The 27,804-nt window shown below is 39.5% G+C and overlaps 1 protein-coding gene across 1 annotated transcript in view; it reads right to left on the bottom strand.

The window, feature by feature from the left end:
• TECPR2 (tectonin beta-propeller repeat containing 2) overlaps positions 1–27,804 on the bottom strand; it is a 140,990-nt gene that overhangs the window by 102,488 nt on the left and 10,698 nt on the right. Inside the window, exons 3-4 of the mRNA XM_053601267.1 lie at positions 5,622–5,750; positions 5,095–5,226 (exon numbers count right to left, since the gene is read on the bottom strand). Of these exons, the coding sequence (XP_053457242.1) occupies positions 5,095–5,226; positions 5,622–5,750 (261 nt within the window). The remainder of the gene's footprint in view (positions 1–5,094; positions 5,227–5,621; positions 5,751–27,804) is intronic.

A 27,804-nucleotide genomic window follows, 5' to 3' on the forward strand; every position in this document is an offset into this window, starting at 1 on the left:
TCTTGCTACTATGTTTGGGATGCCTAAATCGACTGTATGATTTTGAAAAATAAAGATGCTATCAGAGCAGCTAATCTGGTGAATGAAAAGTATGGAAGAGATGGAAGAACTTCTCTTAGTTTGAATTAATGAAATTAATCACAGCTGGCTGGTTTTGTGATTTCTGAGATGATAATTTATGAGAAAGCCAAGGTCCTCCAGGATGATTAGTGAAAGACACGCCTGATACTAGTGCTCAAAAGGAGGAGTTCAAAGCCAGAAGGGGGTGGTTCAAGAACTTAAAGAAAAGGACTGGGATCCATAGCGTTGTTATGCGCAGAGAGGCTGCCAGTTGTAATTCACAAGCAGGGGAAAAGTTTGTAAAGGATTTAAGGAGTTAGTGAACAGTAAGGGGTATGCTTTGAAACAAGTATTCAAGTGTGGTGAAACAAACCTTTATATTTTTATCAATTTATATTTTTATTCAAATATTATTTTGTTAATATTTTACCTTAAAATCCAGAGTATTTACTTTTTTTTTTAGAGTTTTACTATTTTGCCCTCGGTAGAGTGCTGTGGTGTCACAGCTCACAGCAACCTCAAACTCTTGGGCTTAAGGGAGTCTCTTGCCTCAGCCTCCCAAGTATCTGGACTATAGGTTTCTGCCACAACACCCAGCTATTTTTTTGTTGCAGTTGTCATTGTTGTTTAGCTGGCCAGGGCCTGTTTTGAACCCACCAGCCCTGGTAAATGTGGCTAGCACCCTAGACATTTGAGCTATAGGCACCGAGCCCAGAGTATTTACTGTTAAAATCATTTTGAAAATTTGAATTTGTGGGACCCAGGAACAGATGAATCCAGTTTCTATTATTTTGTAGGGGAAAATTACCTTGGAACTCAAATGATTTGGAACTCAAATGGGGTCCTGGAACAGATTAAGTTCGGATTCCAAGGTATCACTGTATTCTATCATAAAACACAATGGAATGGGACTTTTTTTTTGAGACAGAGTCTCAAGCTGTCACCCTGGGTAGAATGCTATGATGTCATAGCTCACAGCAACCTCCAACCCTTGGGCTAAAGTGACCCTCTCGCTTCAGTTTTTCTATTTTTAGTAGAGAGGGGTCTCAATTTTTGCTCAGGCTGGTCTTGAATCCGTGAGCTCAAGCTATCCACCCACCTCAGCCTCCCAAAGTGCTATGATTGTGGGTTTGAGTCACCAGGTCTGGAATTGGACTTGCTATAAAATTATCATGACAATGATGAGCACTCAAAGTTCATATTATACTCTCCCCTCACAAAGAATTCAAAGCAGTTTTGAGGATACTATACCTTTGACAACTGGAAGAGGCAAAGAAATTCAAATGGTATTAATATAAAATGGTATTATATATAATATTATACATAAACACAAAATAAAATTATAAAAGCCATTTTATTGCTAACATAAACTACACTTCAGGGTGTTAAGAATCTGATTTGTGAGTTATTTTTCCCCTGAAGCAGTTTCACCAATTGGTTATAAAATATTGCTGCAATATAACATAACTTTTTTTCAGGGGAAAGGAGCATCTGTCAGATGTATTGATAAAATGTACATAGAATAGAATTTACCCTTTTTTAGGTATACAATTCTATAAATTTTTTTTTTTTTTTTTAAGAGACAGAGTCTCACTTTGTTGCCCTTAGTAGGGTGCTGTGGTGTCACAGCACACAGCAACCTCGAACTCTTGGGCTTAAGCAATTTTCTTGCTTTAGTCTCCCAAGTAGGTGGGACTATAGGCACCTACCACAATGCCGGCTATTTTGTTCTTGTTGTTGTCATTGTTATTTAGGAGGCCCGGGCGGGGTTTGAACCCACCATGGGTGCATGTGGCCAGTGCCCTAACTGCTGAGCTACAGGCTCCAAGCCACAAGTCTATAAATTTTGACAAATCTGTAGTCATAGACCACCACCACAATCAACATAGAGAAATTTCACCACAGGTCCCCCTACTTGAAGTTACTCAGAATATAGTTTTTCAACTTTTCACTTAGTTTCTTTTTTTTTAGAGACAGAGTTCCACTATGTTGCCCTCGGTAGAGTGTTGTGGTGTCGCATCTCACAGCAACTTCAAACTCCTGGGCTTAAGCGATTCTCTTGCCTCTGCCTCCCAAGTAGCTGGGACTACAGGCACCAGCCACAACATCCGGCTATTTTTTGTTGCAGTTGTCACTGTTAGTTTAGCTGGCCCGGGGTAGGTAGGTTCAAACCCACTAACTTCAGTGTATGAGTCTGGTGCTGTAATCACTGTGCTACAGGCACCGAGCCTTCACTTAGCTTTTGACAGGATTTTATTATGCCGTATTTTGCAAAACCTGCATTCTCCCACACCTTTTTTACAAATCTTATTAAGCACTATGTCTTTTAAAATAATTATCAATTTGGCCAAAAAATGATGAACAATCTTTTTCAAATCTGATTTTTTTCTCTCTTTCCTGAATGGAGGTACATGAGCAGTCCTGTTTCCTCACAAGCCTGCCCACAGGGTTGGGGGAGGAGGGGAAAGACATGTAGCAGTAACTGTGGCAGCAGGAAAGTACAAAGACAATGGACCCTTTATAACCTCAACAAAATATTTTCCTATGGAGCAGCTCTCAAAGTGAGGTCCACAAGCCTAGAGGGTTTCTCTAAAACCCTTTCAAGTGGTCTACTAGGTCAAAACCATTTTCATAATAATCTGAAGATGTTATCTGTCTTTCTCCCTGGGCTGACATTTGCACTGATAGTGCAAGAGCCATATGGGAAGAGCTACTTGGTACCTTGCCCAAATCAAGGCAGCAGCACCAAACTCTACTAGTTGTCATTGTACCCGTCACCACCACAGGCTCACAGCAAAAACGTGTGCACTTGAGAAGGGCTTTGATGAAGAAAATTATAATTTCACTAAATTTTGACCCTTGAGGGTAGATATTTTTGTATTCTAAGTGACAAAAGAACACACAGCCCTTCTGCGCACTGAATATACTGGTTCTCTCAAGGAAAGCTCTTGTGCAAAGGTTAGAACTGTAAGCTGAGATAGCTGCTTTTTTCACAGAACACAATTTTTTACTTGAAATACTGTAATTATTCAAACTTGGGTATTAAGTAGACATTTTCTCAAAAAAAGCAAAAAACCAAAAAGTGACCCTTATCACTTCAAGGAAAATAAATGAGCGTAATTTTTCATTTCAAGTGAAGATTAGAATTTTGAAAACTTGTATCTGTCCCTGTACACTTGACCAGATTCTCAATAGTACTCTCCTAATCAGAATGCTCGTGATTTGATATTGTATAATAAAATGTATCAGTATTCGGAAGTGCTGCATCACTCTATTAACCAAATGACCAATACACAATGTTCAAAATCATACATGGCAATAATAGATTTTAATGTAACAAAGCACAGAAAATACATTATGTTTTCAGATTCCACATTGTAACTAACCTTTAAAGAAACTATCATTTGTCATTTGTAATTGTAACCTTTAAAGAAACGATCTTCTGTCAATTTGAGGATATTATTAAAGAAGAATATTCACAATTATCTGAAAAGCCTACGTAATGCTCCTCCCATTTCCATCTAGCTGTCTGTGTAAAGATAGACTTTTTTTCAGATACCTCAACCAAAACAGTGTATTGTAACAGATTGAATGCAGAATCCAACTGTCTTCTATTAAGGTAGATACTAAAGAGATTTGTAAAAATATAAAGTAATGCCATTCTTTCCACTTGTTTAAAAAATTATTTTCACAAAATGTTATTTATATTAACATATAGTGGATTTATTATTATTTCAAAATAATTTTTTTTTAATTTCTCAGTTTTAATTTCTAACACAGTGTACTTGTTTAGATACAAGCCATATAAACAAAAACTCTCTGGGGTCCTCTTTATAAGAGTGTAAAGGGGTCCTGAGACTACAAAGTTTGAGAAATACTGCTAGATAACATTTGTTAATAGGTCAGTCTTGGATCAGAAGCACTGAAAGTCACGAAGCTAATAATTGCTGAACTCCTACAAAGCACAATGAATGAAGGCTAAAAATAAGAAAAAGAAAGGATCATGATACCAAGGAGCTCAGTCTAGCTGGGAGAAACACGGCAATACAAACAAAACACAACACAGGCAGTCATAATGCCACACATGCAGTGGAAAAGGTGTGGGCTTCAGAGCAGAACCTTGGTTTGAAAGTGAGTTTGTACTCTTGGGCTAATTACTGGATCTCTTGGAGCTACAATTCCTCATTCTCATTTGTTTGGAAATAAGAACACAAAGCTTCAAGCACTGTTGTAAGGATGAAATAACAAATATGTAGAAGGTGGGGACTGAGGACCATGCTGCTGCCACTACCTGTTACATGGGATCATCTCACACAGGCCAGGCACAGCTAATGGTGAGTTCTCTACCCACTGAATTAATGAACCTTTGTCCACAATTATGATTGGAAAATGCCTGACATCACTCCTACTGAATTTTCAAGGAATTAGGAATCATAGCTTATTTTTAAAGTAGTAGTAATTATACAACAGTAGAATGAAAAATTCTAGTAGGCCAACTTTTTAGTCACAGAAGTAGGAGTTTATAAAACATTAGAAAAGTCCATGAAAGAAAAGGTTAGCCAGGCATGATAGCATGTTCCATTAATCCTAGCTATGGGGAGGAGTTTCAGGCTGCAGTGAGCTATGATCATGCCACTGCACTTAAGCCTGTCTCATGATAGAGTGAGACCCCATCTCTAAAAAAAATAAAAATAAATTTTAAAAGATCAACAAAGAAAGAAAATGTTATAAATAATAAGATTATATATAGCCAGGCATTGTGGCAGGTGTCTGTAGTCCCAGCTACTTAGGAGGCTGAGGCAAGAGAATCACCTAAACTCAGGAATTAGAGGTTGCTGTGAGCTGTGATGCCATGGCACTCTACCAAGGGTGATAAAATGAGACTCTGTCTCTAAAAAAAAATACTACTACTACTAATAAGATTATAGAGGGACTATGACTGAAAATACAAGCTAACCAAAAATATAATTATGAAAATGATTTTCCAAAACATAAGAAGGCAAGAGCCAACAATATTTCTAAAAATAATTTTACCTGGTCTAGATCCAAAGAAGAATAAACAATTTTCCCCTTGTCATCGCCAGAGAACAATTTCATTCCATTGGGGCTCCAAGCCAGAGCTGTAATGCTATTTTTATGAATACCAGCAACGTCAAATCTTCGAAGCTATGAATAAATGATAAAAATACACACAAGGAAAAGAAAAGGATAAATGCTGTGATCTAGGGTTATGTGGACAAGGTATACATAAACGCTACTATTTATGGAAGAACTACTTTCCCCAATCTTGTTTTCCATGCAGAACTCTGCATGAGGTTCCATCTGTCTATTCACCCTCACAACCCACAGAGAACACACCAAAAGATTAAGCAAAATTGAAATTACCCATATGTGTTTTATGCCAAAAGTCCAACCAGAAATAAAAATGTTACCCAATTATAAACAGCACAATGTTAAGCTTTTCTAAGCACACATTTTCAAGGTGAATGAGAAATTCTCATTTTAAAATCAATGATGAATTTGCCAAGAAGTCAAAAAGTGCTAAAATTATGAGTTCTTACCTGCTTATTTCTCCCTGGCAAGGAAGAGACAAGCTGAAACACTGTGACCCTGCCTGAGGCTGTGCCTGCTGCCACAAGGTCATCGAAGCAGCTCAGCAGCTTCACCACAGTGATGGGTTCAGTTCTCCCCTATAAGAGAAAATATTCAAAACCCGTGAATCTGTAACCAGGTAAGCTTTTTTGGAGGGAGGACCATTACACACCAGTGAATAGGTAGGCTTTGAAAATGTAAAATAAAATTACATTACCAAAGTAGTGAAAAACTTCATCAAGTTGTAACCCACAAAGACATTCCTTGCACTCTGGGCGGCTGAGGCGGGTGGAGCTCAAGAGTTCAAGATCAGCCTGAGCAAGAGTGAGATCCCATTTCTACTAAAATCAGAAGACCTGGCAGGCGTTGTGGCAGATGGGTATAGTCTCAGCTACCCAGGAGGCTGAGGCAAGAGGATGGCTTGATCCCAGGAGTTTGTGGTTGCTGTGAGCTATGATGCCATGGCATTCTACCCAGGATGACAAAGTAAGACTCTGTCTCAAAAAAAAAAAAACAAAAAAACACCCTCCTTTTCCTTTCTCTCTCTCTTTTTTTTTTGGTAGAGACAGAGTCTCACTGTACCGCCCTCGGGTAGAGTGCCGTGGCATCACACGGCTCACAGCAACCTCTAACTCTTGGGCTTATGCGATTCTCTTGCCTCAGCCTCCCGAGCAGCTGGGACTACAGGCGCCCGCCACAACGCCCGGCTATTTTTTTGTTGCAGTTTGGCCGGGGCTGGGTTTGAACCTGCCACCCTCAGCATATGGGGCCAGCGCACTACTCACTGAGCCACAGGCACCATCTCCTTTTCCTTTCTCAAGTCCCCATTCCCCAATTTTTTATTATGTTAAAATAAACATAACATAAAATTACCACTTTAACCGTTTTTAATTGTACCTTAAGGGGTATTCAATACTTTTATAATGTTAAGAAACCATCACCACCATACATCTCTGGGATTCATTTAATCTTGTAAAATTCAAACTTGGCTGGGCCTGGCATCTCATGCCTCTAATCCTAGCACTCTGGGAGGGTGAAGGGAGAACAATGTTTACTCTCAAGAGGGTGAGCTTGAGAACAACCTGAACAAGAAAATAGAAAAATGAGCCAGTCATCATGGCAGATACCTATATGCAGTCCTAGCTACTTGGGAGACTGAAGCAGGAAGATCACTTGAACCCAGGAGTTTGAGACCAGCCTGAGCCAGATCAAGACCTTGTCTCTAAAAATAGCCCGGCGTTGTGGCAGGTGCCTGTAGTCCCAGTTACTCGGGAGGCTGAGGCAAGAGAATCACTTGTAGCCCGAGTCTGAGGTAGCTGTGAGCTGTGATGCCACAACACTCTACTGAGGGTGACAAAGTGAGACTCAGTCTAAAAAAGAAAAAAACACAACAATTTTTTTTGGTGGAATCTTTAAGATTTTCTACATTATGAGATCATGTAATCTGCAAACAGATACTTATGTTTCTTCCTTTCCAATTTAGATGCCTTTTATTTCTTTTTCTTACCTAACTGTTATGGCTAAAACTTTTAGCAATGGATTGAATAGAAATGAAAAAGGAGGCATTTTTGCTTCATTCTTAATCTTAAGAGTAAAAATTTTCAGTCTTTCATTATTGAATATGATTGTCCACTGTGAGTTTTTCATATATGGCTTTTATTATATTGAGATTGTTTTCTTCTACCCCTAATTGTTATGTTGTGTTTTTTAATCATAAAAGGGTGTTGAATTCCATCAAATGGTTTTCTGAATCAACTGAGATGTGTTTTTTTTTTCTTTCCTTCTGTTAAAGTGATGGATTACATTGACTAATTTTCATATGTTAAATTATCCTCACATTATAGAAATATAATTCTATGTTTCTATTCTACTTCAGTCATGGTATATTATTTTTTTAATATGCTGCTAAATTTTGTTTGCTACTACTTTCTTGACTTTTTACACCAGTGTTCAACATTTTGCATCAATGTTCATGATGGATTTAGTATGTGATTTTCTTTTCTTGTGTCTCACTTTAGTATCAGTCTAATTCTGGCCTCATAGGATGAGTTAAGAAGAGTTTTCTCCTATTCAACTGTTTGCAGTTTGAGAAGCAATAGTGTTAGTTTTTCTTTAAAACATTTAGTTGAAAATCCACTGGTGAAGCCATTATGCCCAGGGCTTTTTTTGTCAGTGTGTTCCCACTTCTCCCTTAGAGATAGCGTCTCTGTCACCCGGGCTAGCATGTAATGATGCAATCATAGCTTACTACAGCCTCAAACTTCTGGGCTCAAGTGATCCTTCCACCTCAGCTTCCCCAATACCTAGGATTACAGGTTCATATCATGCTTTGCTAATTTTTTTTTTTTTTTAGAGATGGGGTCTTGCTATGTTGCCCAGGCCGTAGAACTCCTAGCCTCAAGTGATCCTCCCGCCTCAGCCTCCCAAAGTGCTAGAATTAGAGGCATGAGCCACGACATCCAGCCTCTCATTTTTTCTTAGTCCATCTAGCTAAAAGTTTGTCAATTTTGTTGATCTTTCCAAAGATCCATTTTTGCTTTCATTGACTTTATTGTTTTCCAGTCTATTTTGTTTATCTCTGTTATAATCTTTATTTCCTTCCTTCTGCTACCTTTGGGTTTAGTTTTTCTTCCTTTTCTAGTTCCTTAAGTTGTAAAGTTAGGTTGAGGTTACTAATTTCAGAGGCTTTTCTTATTCTTTTATTCTATTTTTTGAGACAGAGTCTCACTTTGTTGACCTTGTGGAGTGCTGTGGCATCATAGCTCGCAGCAACCTCAAACTCTTCAGCTCAAGCGATTCTCTTGTCTCAGCCTCGTGAGTAGCTGGGACTATAGGTGCTCGCCACAATGCCTGGCTATTTTTTTTTAGAGATGAGGTGTCACTATAGCTCAGGCTGGTCTTAAAATCAGGCAATCCACCCTCCTTGGCCTCTCAATGCTAGGATTACAGGTGTGAGCCATGGTGCCCAGCCACTTTTCTTATTTTATTTTTTTGAGAGTTTCACTATGTCACCCTCAGTAGAGTGCTATGGCTTCACAGCTCACGGCAACCTCAAACTCCTCGGTTTAAGTGATTCTATTGCCTCAGCCTCCCAAGTAGCTGGGACTACAGGGGCCCGCCACACACCCAGCTATTTTTGTTGTTGTTGCAGTTGTCATTGTTGTTTAGTCAGCCGGGGCTGGGTTCCAACCTGCCAGCCACAGCGCATGTGGCCAGCACCATAACCACTGTGCTACAGGCACTGAGCCCACTTTACTTACTCTTTTAATGTATACATTAAAAGCTATAAATTTCCCCCTCTGCACCAAATTGGTTATATCCCATAAATTTTGGTATATTTTCATTGTCATTTATCTCTAAGTATTTTTGAATTTCCTTGTGATTTCTTCATTGACTAAAGAGGGCATTGTTTAATTTACACAAAGTTGTGAGTTTTCCAGTTTCCCTTGTTATTTTCACTTTATCTTTTAGTTGAAATAAGAAGATACTTTCTGTGATTATTTTTAAAAAAAAACCTATTGAAGGACCAGGCATGGTGGCTCACACCTATAATCCTAGCACTCTAGGAGGCCAAGGCAGGTTGGATTACTCCAGCTCAGGAGTTTAAAACCAGCCTGAGCAAGAGCGAGACTCCGCCTCTAAAAAGAGCAGGGTGTTGTGGCGGACGCCTGTAGTCCCAGCTACTTGGGAAGCTGAGGCAAGAGGATCACTTAAGTGCAAGAATTTGAGGTTGCTGTGAGCTATGATGCCATATCACTCTACTGAGGGCGACAAAGTCAGATTGTCTCAAAAATAAATAAAAATAAAAATCTACTGAGACTTAAATTTGTGGCCTAACACAAAGGTCTCCAACTTTTTTGACATCAGGGACCAGTTACATGGAAGACAATTTTCCTATGGAAGGTAGGGGGAAAGACCTGACAGGAGGTAGAGCTCAGGCAGTGATGGGAAACAACTGTAAATACAGATGGAGCTTTGCTTACTAGTCTCCTGCTTATCTCTTGCTGCATGGCCCAGTTCTTGACATGCTATGGACTGGTACCAGTCTATAGCCTCGGGGAGTCTAATATATGATCTCTCCTAATAAATGGCCCACGTACATTTGAGAAAAATGTGTATGCTACTGTTGCTGAGCAGAGTGTTCTGTACATATCTGTAGAGCTAGTTAACTTATTGTGTTAAGTTTCCTTACTTGCCTTTTGTTTGGCTTTTCTAACCATTACTGAGAGGGGGATACTAAAAGTTTCTAACTTATTGTAGAACTATTTATTTCTCCCTATATTTCTGTAATTTTTTCTTTATATATTTTGATGGTCTCATTATCAGATACGTAAATATTTGTAATAATACCTTCTTGCTGTACTGAGACTTTAATTAATACACATGTATATAATGTCCTTCTTTGTCCCTTTTAAAGTTGCTGTTTTTTTAAAGTCTATTTTGTATTATTTTAGCATAGCTACCCTGTTTTCTTTGTTACTATTTGCATGGAATGTCTTTTTCCATCCTTTCACCTGTAACCTATATGTATCTTTGGTTCTAAAGTGAGTGGGTCTCTTTGAGTTCTTGCTTGGAGTTTGGTGAACTTCCTGGATGTTTATGCTCATGTTTTTTATCAAGTTTGGGAATGTACCAGCCATTATTTCTTCAAATATTCTGTCTCTCCCCCTCTCTCCCTCTTCTCCTTTTATTACACAGATCTTAGTCTGCTTGGTAAGTCGCACAGGTCCCTTAGGATCTGTTCAGTTTTCTTCAGTATTTTTCTTTCTGTTCCTCAGACTTAAAAATTTTAATTGTCCTATCTTCACAATTGCCTTTTTTAAAATTACAATTAGAACATGGTTTATTCTTTAAGTGTAGAGATATGTGATTTAACCCTTGCCTGGCATGGCCTTAGGTCTTATTTATGAATTGATATCTTACTGACACAAACAGTACATTCCCTTAGTCTTATGATGTCTATTTTAATATCAATGCTGGGCAGTTGTTGTATCCAAACTACCAAAGGGAAGGCATATAATGAGGTGTGTTTGACCTCCCACCTGAGTCAAGACTCAGAAGGTTTCTCTGGGGCCATCTTGGCTAAGGAAGGAGGCTGTTCAGTTGGTTGGGGGTTTAGGATTTTGTTTTTATTTCTCAAATTAAAGTTTAGTTTAGTAATCCTCAACTTATAAGAGAGCAGGGGAAAGTATAAGGGTTCAATAGTAAAGTACGTGGATGCTAAAATTTTATTAAATTTTACCACATTAAAGGCTAGCGGGGAGATGGAGAAAACATTTCCAATTAAGTCTTTGAAGCGATTTGTGTTTTTTCTTCTCAAAGGGCTTTATCTCTCCTCTGCCGTTTAAGAGGTGGATCTTTGTGATTCTCTAGATTTATGATCTAGTTCTTGTAGAGTACAGCAGCAAGAATCTGAAAGGTGATGCTCAGAATTTTCTTGTTAGGAGTCACATTTCTCCCTGGGTGAGCTGAACTTCCTGCCTCCAAGGACATGCCTAACACAGCTCTAGCTTGTTGCCGAACATCCTCAGCAGAATTAGCATCTTTGGAAAAGCTGTAACAGTGCACTATGGGAAGGAGCTCACTCCTGCATGGCTTCTCATCTAAAAGGGATTTGAAACACTAAGAAACTCTATAGGCTTTGCTGGCAAGTTCATGACAATGTGCACAGAGTGTTTTATTTCTTTCGACAGTCCCAGCTACTATATTAACTCTTCTTTAATTGGTCCTTGGAAGAAGTCTTTTTCATCCAAGTTGAAGACTTTCACCTTTTGGTCCACATTATTTAATTTACAATTGTATAACAGGCATTTATAGGATTCAGGATTGAGATCATTGGCAAATACAGCACAGTTTTTCTTCGTTGCTAGAATGGCAAAGGGCACAACCTCAGCAAAAACATCAAATAGGAGCTCCTCAGGTTTGAGAAGTTCTATGATATGGCTATGTTCTGTAGAGGGATAAAGATTCCAATAGACTTTTTTTTTTTTTGAGTATCACTTTGTCACCCTTGGTAGAGTGCCATGGTGTCATAGCTCACAGCAACCTCTAATTCTTGGACTCAAGGGATTCTCTTGTCTCAGCCTCCCGAGTAGCTGGGACTACAGGAGCTTGCCACAACCCCTGGCTATTTTTAGAGACAGGCTCTTGCTCTTGCTCAGGCAATCTACCTGCCTCAGCCTCCCAGAGTGCTAGGATTATGGGTGTGAGCAGCTGAGACTGGCTTCCAATAGACTTTTGAAAAATCAAATTCAGGGTGGCACCTGTGGCTCAGTGAGTAAGGTACCGGCCCCATATACTGGAGGTGGTGGGTTCAAACCCAGCCCCGGCAAAAAAAAAAAAAAAAAAATCAAATTCATAGGTATGGTTTTCTCAAACCTTATTCATCAAGCTCTCTCCAGACAGTACTTCTATTTGGAAATTTAAGTATGTATTGTCAATATTATTTACTGCTGAGATGATTCCTGGATTTTCATCAATTATAATTTAGTCAATTAAATGGTTGAAAGGTAGCTGATGATCTTGAAAGTTCAAGGGTGCAATATGTCCAACTCTGCTAAACCCTAAAGTTACATCTTGACCTTCAGGAAGCACAGCTTTCAAGATTTCTTCTGACTTAAAATTTTCATAACTTAGTTCCACATTATATTTAGATATTAAGCTATATTAAAATACTGAGTTCTGCTTTCTCAAAAGAATTATAACTAAATATTTTATAGGTTAGGAATTCCACATAATTAGTCTGCTTTCTTCATCTTCTGGATCTTCAATCACATATTTTGGGTCTAGGTGCTAAAGTGCTGCCCTTTTAAGTGTTGGCATCAATTTATTATTTCTTTCTTCACTTCAAGCACTGGAATGGTGACTGTCTTTTTAAAAGCTGTTCTATCAAGCTATGTCATGCCCCAAACATCAGAGGGTAGTGAAAACAATTCAGAGTCTCTCTCATTTGTTTCTATTTCTGACATAGTTGAGCATCATTTTCTTTGACCCAGTAAGGAAATACCAGGTGCTTTCCTAAACTTTTGTGTCAGCCATGTCCAAGCTAGTAGAACCAAAGATTCTGATTCATTTATGCTACAGCTTGCCACCTTTAGAAATCTTCTTGAGAATCCAAATGGCCTCCATAAGATCCTCATGCTGTGGTGCTGCTCTGAAAGGAGATGTAGACAGATGAGCCAGCCTTCAATGACATCATCACTGCTAATTCTTCCTTATGCATGCTCATATCTGCTTCTGAGTCCCTCTAGAGAAATTTCATTTCAGTTATTATATGTTTTGGTGCCAGAATTTCTTTTTGGTTTCTTTTTAGATTTTTATCTCTTTATTAATATTTATATTTTGTTCATATACCATTTCCTTGCCTTTCTTCACCAATCTTCCTTTAGTTCTTTGAGCATCTTTAAGGCAGCTATTTTAAAATCTTTGTCCAGGCCAGTCGTGATAGTCGATGCCTGTAATCCTAGCACTTTGGGAGCCTGAGGCAAGAGAAATGCTTGAGGTCAGGAGTTCCTGACCACGCTAGGGAACACAGCAAGACCTTATTTCTACAAAAAAATACAAAAATTATCCAGATGTAGTGGTATGTGCCTGTAGTCCCAGCTACTGGGGAGGCTATGGCAGAGGGATCACTTGAGCCCAGGAGTTTGAGGTTGCAAAGAGCTATGATTGCACCATTGTACTCTAGCCAGGGCAAAAGAGCAAGACCCTGTTCTCAAAAAAAGAAAAACAAACAAAAAACCCTGAAAATATTTTATCTAGTAGGCTCATCATCTGGTCTTTCTCAGGAACAGTTTCTACCAATATATTTTTTTCCTTTGAATAGAACATGTCACTTTTCTTTTTGTGCTTGTGATTTTTTCAGTGAAAACTGAAACACTTCAATCAAATAATATGATAAATCAAAATCAGATTCTTCCCTTCCTGAGTTGATGTTTTCTATTATTCTTTTTTTTTTTCTTTTTTGAGACATCCCACTCTGTTGCCCTGGCTAGAGTGCCATGGCTTCAGCCTTGCTGACAGTAATTTCAGGTCCTAGATTCAAGGGATCCTCCTACTTCAGCCTCCTGAGTATGAGGGACTACAGGCATGCAATGCCAACACCTAGCTAATTTTTTCTATTTTTAGTGGAGATGGGGGTTTCACTCTTGCTCAGGCTGGTCTTGAACTCCTGAGTTCAAGGGATCCCTAGCCTCAGACTCCTGGAGTGCTGGGATTACAGGTGTGAGCCACTGGGCCTGGTCCATTCTTTTTTTTTAATCTTTTAGAGACTTTGTCACTAAAAGAAGGGTGTCACTTTGTCACCCTTCATAGAATGCCGTGGCATCACAGCTCACAGCAATCCCCAGCTCTTGGGCTTAGGCAATTCTCTTAGGCAACCACAATACCTGGTTATTTTTCATTCTTTTTTTTTTTTTTATTGCAGGAAATCTGTGCCAAAGATTAGCCTGAGGTATAAAATTAAGGTCTTCTCAGGTGTTTTCTGTGCCTGTACTTTTCCTTGAACATGAAGAGTCACTTTCTAACTTTCCTCCTTGAAAGTTAGTTCAATAGGAGGAAGACAGAAAAAAGTCCAACTAGTCTGCTTTTCAACATCCTATTCTTTAATGTCTGGCTCCCAAAAGAGGGGAAAAAAGAAAAAGTAATAAAGCAGGAGGAAAGGGACTTTAAATCCCCAGGAAGTTCTTTAAATCTCCTGGAAATCACGTCAGCTGGAGGGGGAGGGACTTTAACACTGGGGGTTGGGCTGGGTGCTGTCAGCCCTGTGCACTGGGGGTGGTGGGTTCAAACCCGGCCAGGGCCTACCAAACAGAAAAAAAAAATTGGGGGTCAGTGTGTAGCAACAATGACCACCCACCTCTTTGCCTATCTGTGATGAGAAATAGTTGTCAGCAAGCAATCAAGAGCACAGATCCCAAATATTTGGAGGAAACGGTGCTTTTTAAACTATCCCAGCTTCCAGGGCGGCGCCTGTGGCTCAGTCAGTAAGGCTCCGGCCCCATATACCGAGGGTGGCGGGTTCAAACCCGGCCCCGGCTGAACTGCAACCAAAAAAAAATAGCTGGGCATGTGGCGGGCACCTGTAGTCCCAGCTACTCGGGAGGCTGAGGCAAGAGAATCGCTTAAGCCCGGGAGTTGGAGGTTGCCGTGAGCTATATGATGCCATGGCACTCTACCGAGGGCCATAAAGTGAGACTCTGTCTCTACAAAAAAAAACCCCCCCAAAAAACCCCAAAAAACTATCCTGGCTTCCACAAGCTGCATGCAAGTTGTCCCAGGAATAAATGCACAGTTGTTTCCATAGGGCTGGGGGTGGGATTGGGGGGATGGGTAGCTGCTACTATGGGTAAAGCCTCAACAGACTCTAAAGTACCAAAACAGTTACATCAGACAGATGCTGCTAATGCAACTGTTGTTCAGGTATAGAGAAAAACTACTGGAACTTCCTAGTCCACCATCTTCCCAGAATCCTTCTTCCTTTCTAGGATTTTAAACTTTGAAGTGACAAAAATAAACAAAATCCCCTCATTTCTTATGAAGGGAATGCTCATCAATAAAGTATGAATATACTGAACTCTTATTAAGGAGCTTCAATAAGAAACTCTCTTCCCTGCTCCCACACCCATCCCTGCCAAAAAACAAAACAAAACAACCCAGGATCCTGGAGTCAGAAGAGCCATCACATATCAAATTCTACTTTACTCCATCTGTCTCAACGTGGACAAGTCATTCAACCATTGTGAAGTGATACTTGTTGTTCATATTCTACCTGCGTCATAGGTCTGCTGAGAGGATTAATGAGATGATACACCTAAAGTTGACTTATAAACTGATTCCTGGCATGTTTTGGTTCTTTTAGATCAATAATCATATCAAATAGCACTGACTCAAGCTTAATATGTTGGTTCATTAAAAAGTCTTGCACACAGATATTCAGGCTTCCAGCCCATCCAAGTTATCTTTTTTTATTTTGAAAGTATTCATTTAGAAAAATAACCCAACTGTTTGACAGTTACAGCAATATCTCCAGTAAACCACAAAAATCTTTGATATAGTAATTTACATAGTAATCAATCTGCCAAATATGTAAGAATACTCTCCTCATTCTGGGTACCGAGTAAGCTACTATAGCAATAGAAACTAAAGTAGATCATGGTCTCAACGCTTTTATTTATTTTTATTTTATTTTTGCAGTTTTGGCCAGGGCCGGGGTTTGAACCCGCCACCTCCAGTATATGGGGCTGGCGCCCTTCTCCACTGAGCCACAGGCACCATCCTCAGCCCTTTTAAAGGTTAGCTACAGCAATGAGACAAGGCACATGACAAGCTTCCTATAGTGAGCTGGGGGTGGTCATGATGGAACTTACTTTCATCTAGTACTTTATAATTTTCAGGGTATTTTCTTTTTTTTTTTTTTTTTTTGTAGAGACAGAGTTTTACTTTATTGCCCTCGGTAGAGTGCCGTGGCGTCACACGGCTCACAGCAACCTCCAACTCCTGGGCTTAGGCGATTCTCCTGCCTCAGCCTCCCGAGTAGCTGGGACTACAGGTGCCTGCCACAACGCCCGGCTATTCCCGGCTATTTTTTTGTTGCAGTTTGGCCGGGGCTGGGTTTGAACCCGCCACCCTCGGCATATGGGGCCGGTGCCCTACTCACTGAGCCACAGGCGCCGCCCTAGTTTTCAGGGTATTTTCATGGGTGATAAATATATCTAGTACCAGACCATGATATAAGGTAAGAAATAGGATTTTAAGTTACAGGAAGGAAGGAAAAGGGGGATCTCTTGAAGATTCCTGATTTTGCCAGTGTATCAGTCAGAGGCATTTCTGATAATCACGATTAGAAGCAGGACAGAAAACAGAGTGGGGCCACGAAGGAAGGCTAGCTGGCAACTTTTTGCAATAGTTCAAGCTGGAGTAAGTTAGGACCTAGTCTAGAAAAGCGTCATAGAGAATGCGTATGAAGGCAGTAAACTCATGATGAAGGATTTCATCAAGACCTTGTGAGTACGGTAACAATGAAAACAGAACAGATGCTCTTCTTCATTGTTCTCCTGTGCCAGGCACCATGTTAAACACTTTACATGTGTTACTGAATCCTCAAACAATTAATGAGGGTGCTGTAGTTATCCTCATTTTACAAATAAGGGGCTGAACTCCAGAGAGATTAAGTAATTTGTCTAAGATTACAAGCTAGTGAGAATCAAGAGTCAGGATTCACACACAAGTACTCTCTAGAGCCCTTGCTCTGCCTCTGTGCCTTAGGCTTTCTCCGTGCACAAATCCAAAGGGCTTATTGATGGACAGTTTGGCAGGCTTATGAAGAGGAAAAAGAACAAAAAGGACTTCTATGATTTGGAGTTGGGTAATATGAGATTGATCGTACCATTAGTAGCATTCACTGGCATTACTTTGAAGGGAGTGGGTGACATGATATGTTTTAGATTATGCAGAGTCTTAATATGGCAGCATGATGTTGGAAAAAAATATTTTCCCTAGAAATCTGTAATTATACAAAGCACCATGCTAGATATTAAAGTAACTCACTAGCGATCTTGCTATGTCACAGCATAAGTTCAAAATGGTTGTATAATTTTTCTGAATGAATAGTTCCAAAATAAAAACAATCACTTAAGTGGGCTGGAAGCCTCAATATCTGTGCACAGTGCTTGTACATGTGCTTTTAATAAACCAATGTGCTAGACTTGAGCTATAATGTTATTTAATATGATTATTAATAAATGTCATGCTTTTTTATCTAAGAAGCAAAACATCCCAAGAATCAGATTATCAACATTTAACTATAGTTCAGACAGAAACAGAATATGAGGCTTCAACTTTGCACAATACAATAGTCTAGCTACTCCAAAAACATCCCTCTTCAAACACCTAAAAATGCTGAGTAAAATATATAACACATCCCTTTAAATGTACAACTGAGTTTTCAAGGAAATAAGGAAAATCCACAGGAGCCAAAAACAAAACAAAACAAAAATGCTGCCAAAACAGAACAGAAGCCAGCCCTGAAGCTACACCCTAACCTGCCACTATTGGGCAAACACCTAGAAGTCTTGGTTTTCCAAGCTAAGCAGATGAGGTGGGCAGCTGGAACTGAGATTCTCTGCAAAAGCCAGAAGCTCCACCTAGACAGTTAATCTGAAGTGCTTCTAAGTGGGTAGCACGCCAACGTACCCAGCACTGGCAAACATTAACTCCATCTGTGGAACACAGTCTCTACCCAGGTTCCTCAGATCTCTCAAATACTAGGATTAACCAAATAGCTTAAATTAGAAACTGCCATGAGGAAGTAGGCTCCATGAAGAATAGTCAACTAAAACAAGCAATAATAGCATTGAAAAACCCTATGTATTTCATTTAGAACTGAATAGATGCAGAACATTAAAGAAATATGCTTAAATTATTATTACTATTTTTTTTTGAGATAGAGTCTCACTTTGTCACCCTCGGTAGAGTGCCACGGTGTCACAGCTCAAAGCAACCTCCAGCTCTTGAGCTTAGGCAATTCTCTTGCCTCAGCCGCCCAAGTAGCTGGGACTACAGGCGCTCCCACAATGCCTGGCTATTTTTTTGTTGTTTGTTGTAATTTGGCTGAGGCCAAATTGAACCCGCCACCCTCGGTATAAGGGGCCAGCGTCCTACTCACTGAGCCACAGGCGCCTCCTGCTTAAATTATTTTTAAAAAGGAAATAGACATGTAACCAACTATCAGAAATAGAGAAAAATGAAAAGAACCAAGAGAATTTAAAATCTCACTGAATGGAATAAATAGAAAATTAGTCACAGCTGAAAAAAAAGGATTGCACTAAATGGCAGATATGAGGAAATCATCTACTATACAACAAAGAAAGATGAAAAGATAAAAATATGAAGAAGTTAAGAGATACAAAGGATAGAATATGAAAGTCCAACCTACATATAATTGGGATTCTAGGAGAAAAAAAAAGAGGATGAGGGAAAGTAATCCTTTCAGAGATAAAGGCTAAATATTTGCCAAAATTGGTTATAGACATGTATGCTCACTAGCTGAAGCTTTGCTTAAGATGAATAAAAAGAAGAGTTTACTGCAGGTCAATTCACAGTTGCCAAGATACAGAATCAACTCAAGTGCCCACTAACCTATGAATAGATTAATGAACTGTGGTATATGTATACTACGGGATACTAGTCTGCCATAAAAAAGAAAGACTTTGCATCTTTTTACTAACCTGGATAGAGTTCGAGAATATTCTCATTAGTAAAGTATCATAAGATTGGAAAAGCAAGTATCCAGTGTATTCAATACTCATATGAAGCCAGTAGATGAACTAATACACACCCACATAAGAGAAAAACTCAATTTAATTCAAGTGGGGGAAAGGGCAAGTGAAAGGGGGCAGAAAGGAGGATGGGGGGGAGAAGGGAGGAAGGAGCCGACCGATGTGCTCTCACCTAATGGGCACAACATAAAGGTATATGGAACAATTCCTAAGTGTGGGACACAACTATAACAGGGACATTACCTAACAAACATTGTAACCTAATCTTCTGTACCCTCATATTAATTTGAAATAAAAAAAAGAAACAGACACACACATACATCTTACAATGAAACAGTAAAACCTCAAAAATAAGGAAAAGATACTAATACCAGAGATAAAAGATAAACCACCAGAAATGAATAATTACTTAAAAACAGACTTTTTTCTTTTTCTTTTTTTTTTATTTTTAGAGACACAGTTTCACTTTGTCACCCTCAGTAGAGTGCCATGGCGTCACAGCTCACAGCAACCTGCAGCTCTTGGGCTTAGGCGACTCTCCTACCTCAGCCTCCTGAGTAGCTAGGACTACAGGCACCTGCGACAACGCCTGGCTATTTTGTTGTTGTTGTTGTTCTTGCAGTTTTTGGCGGGGGCTGGGTTTGAACCTGCCGCCACCTCTGGCATATGGGGCCGGCACCCTACTCCTTTGAGCCATAGGCGCCACCCACACCTGGCTATTTTTTTGTTGCAGTTTGGCCAGGGCCAGGTTCAAACCCACCACCCTCGGTATATGGGGCCGGCGCCCTATGCACTGAGCCACAGGCGCTGCCCTAAAAATAGACTTTTCAACAGCAGCAATGGAGTCCAGGGGACAGTGGAATATGGAATATGATCTTCAAAGTGCCAAGAGAAAAAAACTGTGAATCTTGAAAATTATACTTGTCTACCCAATTCAAAGAGAAAGACACAAACAAAAAATTGAAATTATTTACCACCAAAAGACCTAATCACAGAAACTAAACACAGAAAGATGTACTATAGGAAGAAAAAAAAAATGCTGCCAAGGGAAGGGCTGAGAGGAACAATGAGCAAATAAATGGGCAAAAATGTGAGAGAATGTAAATAATGACTATAAAATACAACAATAATAATGCCCAAGTTAAGTGGTAAAAAACAACTAAATTCTAGGCAGTAGTATTATAATAAGAAAAGCCAGATGAAGACATCATAAAAGTATAAACCAATATACCTCAGGAACACAAATTCTTTAAAAACTATTAGTAAATACCGCAAAGATAATGCATCACAACAAAGTGAAGTTTACCACAGTAATGTGAAATTGAGTAAAGATCCAAGTACCAATCCATATAACAATATACATTAATAAATATACAGGTTGAGCAATGCTTATCCAAAATGCTTGGAATCAGAAGTATCTCAGATTTTAGATTTTCTGGATTTTGGCATATTTACAATATACTTATTGATGCAATATTCCTAATCCAAAATTCCAAAATCCAAAATGCTCCAATGAGCATTTCCTTTAAGTGTCATGTCAGTGCTCAAAAAGCATTTTGATTTCAGAGTTTCACCTAAGGGGTATTCAACCTGTACCACATAGAATTATGTACTACGTAGAATTAAAAAAAAAAAAAAAAAATATATATATATATACACACACACTACATAAAGGAAAAAAATCGGATTCTTATCTCAGAAGAAGTATTTGACAGGCTTCAACAACATTCATCATAGTTTTCAGGTAACTAGCAATAAAAATAGATAGAAATAAAATCATCTGTGAGAAATCTACAGCTAACGTAATGGTGAAATACTAAATGCTGAGGCAGGGATGTCTACTCTCACTGTGAACATTATACTGGAAATCCTAGCCAATGCAATAAAAAAAAATTAAAGCCATACAAATTAGAAAAGATTAAGGAAAACTGCCTTACTTCATAGGCAGTCATTATTATGTAGAAAACTCCAAGAAATATTTAAGATGGGATATAAGCAAATATGCACTGTATTAAAAAATCAACTATATTTCCAAATATTAGCAATGAAAAAATCTGAAACTGTTAAGTGGTTCTTATATTATCTGTGAAGTTACATATCACTTGAAGGTAGACTGTAAAAGTTAAATACACATACATGAACCCTAGAGAAACCTTTAAAAAATTAAGACAGAGTTAGTACCTAATAAGCCAAAGTGGAAATATAACAGAAATTTAGTCTCACCCCACTGGCTCACACCTGTAGTCCTAGCATATTGGAAGGCTGAAGCAGGAGAACTGCTTGAGGCCAGAAGTTTGAGATTAGCCTGGGCAATACAGTTAGACCCCCATCTATGCAAAAAATAAAAACACAATTAGCCTGGGTGGCGCCTGTGGCTCAGTGAGTAGGACGCCAGCCCCATATACCAAGGGTAGCAGGTTCGAACCTGGCCCCGGCCGAACTGCAACAAAAAAATACCCGGGCGTTGTGGCAAGCGCCTGTAGTCCCAGCTATTCAGGAGGCTGAGGCAAGAGAATCGCCTAAGTCCAAGAGCTGGAGGTTGCTGTAAGCTGTGACGCCACAGCACTCTACCAAGGGTGACAAAGTGAGACTCCATCTCTAAAAAAAAAAAAATACACACACACAATTAGCCTGATGTGGTGGATCATGACTATAATCCTAGCTACTTGGGAGGCTCAGGCAAAAGGATCATTAGAGCCCAGGAATTTGAGGTTGAGATGAGCTATGATCACACCACTATACCCCACTCTGAATGACAGAGCAAGATCCTGTCTCCAAATAAAGAAAAAAGAAAGAAAGAAAAACACTTTTAAAAAATAATTAATTCAAGAGACAGCAGGAAAGAAAAGAAAAAAAAAAGCAAGGAGAATAGGTGGGATAAATAGAAACAATTAGCAAGATGGTAAGATCTAGGTATTTGAGAAGCACCTAGGGTAATTTTGCTCCCATGGGACATTTGTCTGGAAGCTATTACAACTTGTGACATGTTACTGGTATCTACTAGGTAGAAGCCAAGGATGAGGCTAAACACCTTACAATATATAGGCGTCACAGTTTACAGCAACTTCAAATTCTTGGGCTTAAGTGATTCTCTTGCCTCAGCCTCCCAAGTAGCTAGGACTACAGGTGCCCGCCATAATGCCTGGCTATTTTTTTGTTATAGTGGATTAGCTGGCCTAGGCCAGGTTCAAACCCGCCACCCTGGGTGTATGTGGCTGGCGCCATAACCACTGTGCTACAGGCACCAAGCCAAGACCTGAAAACTTGAATTATACTATCATGTTATTTTGTGTTCACTGAAAAGCAAACCTTAAAGATGGAATTAGGAGGGTGGCGCCTGTAGCTCAGTGGGTAGGGCACCGACCCCATATACAGAGGGTAGCAGGTTCAAACACAGCCCTGGCCGAACTGCAACAAAAAAAATGGCTGGGCGCTGTGGCGGGTGCCTATAGTCCCAGCTATTTGGGAGGCTGAGGCAAGAGAATCACCTAAGCCCAGGAGTTGGAGGTTGCTGTGATCAGTGTGACACCATGGCACTCTACCAAGGGTGATAAAGTGAGACTCTGTCTCTACAAAACAAACAAACAACAACAACAAAAAATAAATAAATAAAAGAAATTAAAAAAAAAAAAAGATGGAATTAGGTAAGGAAGCAAGATATTCATTTAGGAAAACACCTAAGAGGGAAAAAGGAGAAGTTGTGGAGGAGGCAGGAAGAATGATCACATCACAACACAGGTCTATAATCTGGGGAGAAAAGAGGGAAAGAAGGAGGGTTGAAGAGGGAAATCTCAGGCTGCAGTACAACTTAAGAAAGTTTTGGGTAAGTTGGGTGGTGCTTATGATTCAGTGGGTAGGGTGCCGGCCCCATATACTGAGGGTGATGGGTTTGAACCTGGCCCTGGCCAAACTGCAACAATAAATAGCTGGGCGTTGTGGCAGGTGCCTATAGTCTCAGCTACTCGGGAGGCTGAGGAAAGAGAATTGCTTAAGCCCAAGAGCTAGATGTTGCTGTAAGCTGTGACGCCCCTGCACTCTACCGAGGGTGACATAATGACACTCTGTCTCAAAAAAAAAAAAAAAAAGTTTTGGGCAAGTTAATGCGGGTCATCTGGGGCCAAAGTCACATATCGGAGGAGTCATCTTTTTTATAGTAATGAACCTGCCTTAATGTCCCTGCTACAGTCGGCCTGCTGGCTGGGAACAGACAGTGGGAAAGAGTGTCCTACCTAAACACAGTAGGGGATTTAGAGCATGGCAATTCGAACCATCAATTACATTCCCCGCAGCATAAGACAGTAACTTAAATTAGATTATTAGCAAGGGACATATGGAGTAGAAAAACATTAGCAAAAATTTTATTTTATTTTATTTAAAGAGATAAAATACTTGATGATTATTTATTCATTCAACTTTTTTGAGACAGGGTCTTGATCTGTTGCCCAGGCTGGAGTACAATGGTGTGATCATAGCTCACTCTAGCCTCAAACTCCTGGGCTCAAGCAATCCTCCCTCCTGTCTCAGTCTCTCACCACACCCTACTAATTTTTAAAACATTTTTCGTAGAGGTGGGGATCTTGCTATGTTGCCCAGATTGGCCTCAAATTTCTGGACCCAAGCTCTTGTATGCCTCTCCTTGACTGCATACCCAACCAAAAACACTCTCTCGAAAGTAGAATTAATTATTTCCTTGCTTTTATTCATAGCTTTACCACACGTGCGGGTGTCCCTAAACACACTACAGGGTATAGTTTTACCTAGCACACAGATTCACTCTGGTGAATCAGCACATGTAGGGTACAGCCTTCAACCTTCCTGACCCAGATCTTGAATCTTTGTTGTGTCCTGCTACTGATCAGTCCAGGAGGTTATCAAATGATCATTTAATGCACAAAAGATTCTAGTTTAAAACAAAAAGCCAATTTATTATTTTGCAATGAATTAATGCTCATACAAACCAGAATGCTCAGACAGGTACAATCTACACCTTCTTCCCCCACTGGCTGATCTTTGTGTTCTAGACCAAAAGCTAGTTGGCAAGAGCGGCGCAATTTCTGACCAAACCAGTCTGTTAGATCTCAGGAAGGGCCCCACAGCATGAGTCATTTGAGGCACAGATCTCCACCCAAAGCCAGCCACACCAGAATCATAGCACTCAAAGCAATCTCACACCGCACAAGTGAATTGGCCTGATTTCTAGTTTCCCCAAGTTACACAGCAGACTATATACACTCTCCTCTGTCACATTCTCTTCTTTTTTGATATGGGGACAGTTCAGTCTTACTCTGGCTGAGGATTCTACAATCTCTTTAAGACGACTTTGCCCATCTCTGATTTCATCTATTGTGTGTTTAACTCTGATTTCTCTCTTTCCAACTTCCTAGGAGGCATTTACTGTTTGCCCCTATTGCAGCAACATCCTCAAACAGAAATCCAATAATCAAAAAATTTAAGGAAAAAAAGGTTTTTGATTTGAAAGATGCCAGGAATGGTTTTCTGGACAAACCACTAGGATAGCATTCAGTTAACCTTCTTAGGTCCTTGGCAGCAGTTTTCCCTTTATGAATAGGACAAAACCACATCAGGAAAAAGTGTTCTTTGTAAGCAGGTTCTTGGGAACTGTGAAGTCTTGACAAGGCTTTCTTTATGAGGTTCTTTTAGTAGACCAAAGTTTAACCCTCAGTAGAAACTGCTACCATACCACAAAACTAATAGCTCTGAAGTATTTTTAAATATTTAAGAAGATAAAATAAGATATGAATTAATTCATTTCATAAGAATTATTTCACTATTTTCCTTCTTTTTCAATACTCACATAACTTTTTAATGATCTGAAAGTTAAAGGCATCTGCTTTTCTGTAATAATTTTTTTAAATCCACAGATCAGAATGGAATAGGGAATGTCTACTGGAGTTGAAGGAAGCAGCTTAGAGCCTGGGACTAAAGAAGTTCTTAACCTTTAATCCCAGCACTCTGGGAGGCTGAGGCAAGTGGATCGCCTGAACTCAGGAGTTTGAGACCAGCCGGAGCCAGAGCAAGACCCTATCTCTAAAACTAGCTGGGTGTTGTAGTAGGTGCCTGTAGTCCCAGCTACACAGGAGGCTGAGGCAAGAGAATCGCTTAAGCCCTAGAGTTTGAGGTTGCTGTGAGCTCTGACACCATGGCACTCTACTAAGGGCAACATAGTGAAACTCCGTCTCAAAACAACAACAACAACAAAAAAAAAAAAACAATTGAAAGCTGAATTCCTAGTAACCAATGAAGGGAAATAATCCACATTAAGGACACAGATGAAACCCTTGTGTATACTGTAATGCTACCAGCAAACCAGAACACAGATATCACAGGCTCCTAATCACTAGATCTAAGGGTTACCCACTCAGGAGTGTCCAACCTGCAGCCCGTGGGCTGCAAAGAGATTTGTTTTTTTTTTCTTTTTTGGCCGGGGCTGGGTTTGAACCCACCACCTCCAGCATATGGGGCCAGCGCCTTATTCCTTTGAGCCACAGGTGCCGCCCTGCAAAGAGATTTTTTGAGGACTGTTTTGCTTATCTGTAGTGTCCCAAAAAGCATGCACGGCCTTTTTTTATGTTCATAAGTTGTCATTAAGTATTTTTGTATTTAATGTGAGGCCCAAGACAACTCTTATTTTTCCAGTGTGCAGCAGACAAGAAAAAGGTCGAATACCCCTGACTTCCCCTTGAGAAGACATTGGCCAAATGCACCTCGGTTGCTAAGGTGAGAAAAAACATTCCAGCCTAACTACAAGAGGAACTCTACCTAACAAATGCAAACATTGTAACCTGTTGTTTGTACTCTCACATTAACCTTAAGTAACAAAAAAAAAAATTCCAGACCTATTTTAGACTGGAGGCTTTTCCTTCCTTCCTCTTGGAATATTCTATCCCAGACATTTATCACCATGGCAAGCTGGTAAATCTCTTTAGGTCTTTGTTTAACTATCACCTTCATGGTCAGATCTTCCCTGGACTTCAATTATATTTAAAACTGCAACCACCCCGCTTGGTACTCTTTATTCCCTTCTCTGGTTTTTTTCCCTTAGCACTTCCCGTCACCTAGGTTATTTATTTGTTTATACATGTGGTTGACTTCTCTTAGGTATTTCTCTGATTCTCCCTGTCAGACTCTGAGCTCCACCAGATTGCCTATTGCATTCTCTCTTTAGGTCCATCTCCAGTACCTAAAATGAGCTGGGCACATACTAAGCACTTGATAAATACTTGAATTCACTGGGAGAGCAAGCATGGAAAAGCTGCAGAAATGAGAACTAGAATTGTACCATCAGGTATTATGCTATGGTTTGTTAAAAGACAGTTCTGAAAGCAAATCCATGAAATTTCAACAATTTGCTGAATGCTAAGAAGAGAGATATAAATTTAACTTCAAAATAGAAAATTAGAAACTCAGATTGAACTATCTTTTTGGCCTGTGCTTATATATGTCACACCCATATACTCAACAAGTTTATAACATTTTTGTACCTGTTATTAGCTCCTTGCAACATTTTCTTAGTGCTTTTGGCACTAGGCAGGAAGAATTTCTTGTCTTGCCATCTGCCTTCACCCACTAACTTTTGTGGAGAAAACAGCTTTCAAAAGCTTTAAAAAGACACATGTAAAGCTACATTTACCATGTAAAAGGTCTGCTTTCTTTTTTAGGAATATACCTTCATTTAAAAACATGATCCTTCAACTATGCCATACATAACTTACGAGGTTAAACTAAATATTTTTATTTATCTTCCCACCAAAATCTTAGATTTTCCCTAAACTAAATTAGTTGATGCATCTTTAACTTTTCACTTGTACCATGAATCTGGTTTCTATTTTCCTCTAAATGCAGAGATTTGCATGGAAGACATGCCTCCTCTTGTAGGACTTGAGTGTACTAGTAGGCAACCACATTATGTGACCTGGTGCACAAACATGACAGATTCTTTACCTGTAAAACATGAGGATTGTACCAAATGATTCTAAGACACAGTCAGCTCTGATGACAAAAATGACAACATTAATCTTTGTGTTTAGACATGTAATATATTTTTATTGGCAAAAATTCTAATGTAATAATTCTACAGTGTTTAGAGTTTAAAAAGAAAGATACTTCCCTTTCATACTTCCTCCCTTACCCCATCTCATTCTCAATCTCCACCTAAAGTTAAGTAATCATGATGAAATTTCCTCCAGTCTTTTCCTGTATGTCTTACATAGATAAATTACTTTGTTTTTCAAACTCTAATGTTCTAACTCTAAATTCTGTGTTCTTCCCAAAACAGAAATTTTACTTTATACTTCCTTTCTGATTCTCTACAATCACAAATTTTGTATTCTATACACAGTGTGCCCACAAAAAATGCTTTTGATTCTATTCAAGACTACCAAGTGTGGATTTTGGCACACCTGCAACACAGCACTCTTGGAGGCCAAGGTGGGAGGATCCCTTGAGGTGAGGAGTTCAAGAACAGCCTGAGCAAGAATGAGATTCTATCTCCACAAAAAATAGAAAAAATTAGCCATGGGCATAGTGGCATGCACATTTAGTCCCAGCTCCTCAGGAGAGTAAGGAAGAAGATTTGCTTGACCCCAGGAGTTTGAGGTTTTGGTGAGTATGCCACTGTACTCTGGCCAGGATGACAGAGTGAGATTCTGTCTCAAGACAAAAAAAACCCCCCAAAACGTGTATTTGGCTATTGTTGGGTGGGGTATTCTACAAATGTCAATTAGATCAAGTTGGTTGATAGTGTTCAGTTCTTGTATTTTTTTTTCTAAACAAGAGTCTATGTTGCCCTCAGTAGAGTACAGTGGAGTCACAGCTCACAGCAACCTCAAACTCTTGGGCTTAAGCCATGCTCTTG

This window comes from Nycticebus coucang, chromosome 9 (assembly GCF_027406575.1).
Source record: "Nycticebus coucang isolate mNycCou1 chromosome 9, mNycCou1.pri, whole genome shotgun sequence".
NCBI lineage: Eukaryota > Metazoa > Chordata > Mammalia > Primates > Lorisidae > Nycticebus > Nycticebus coucang.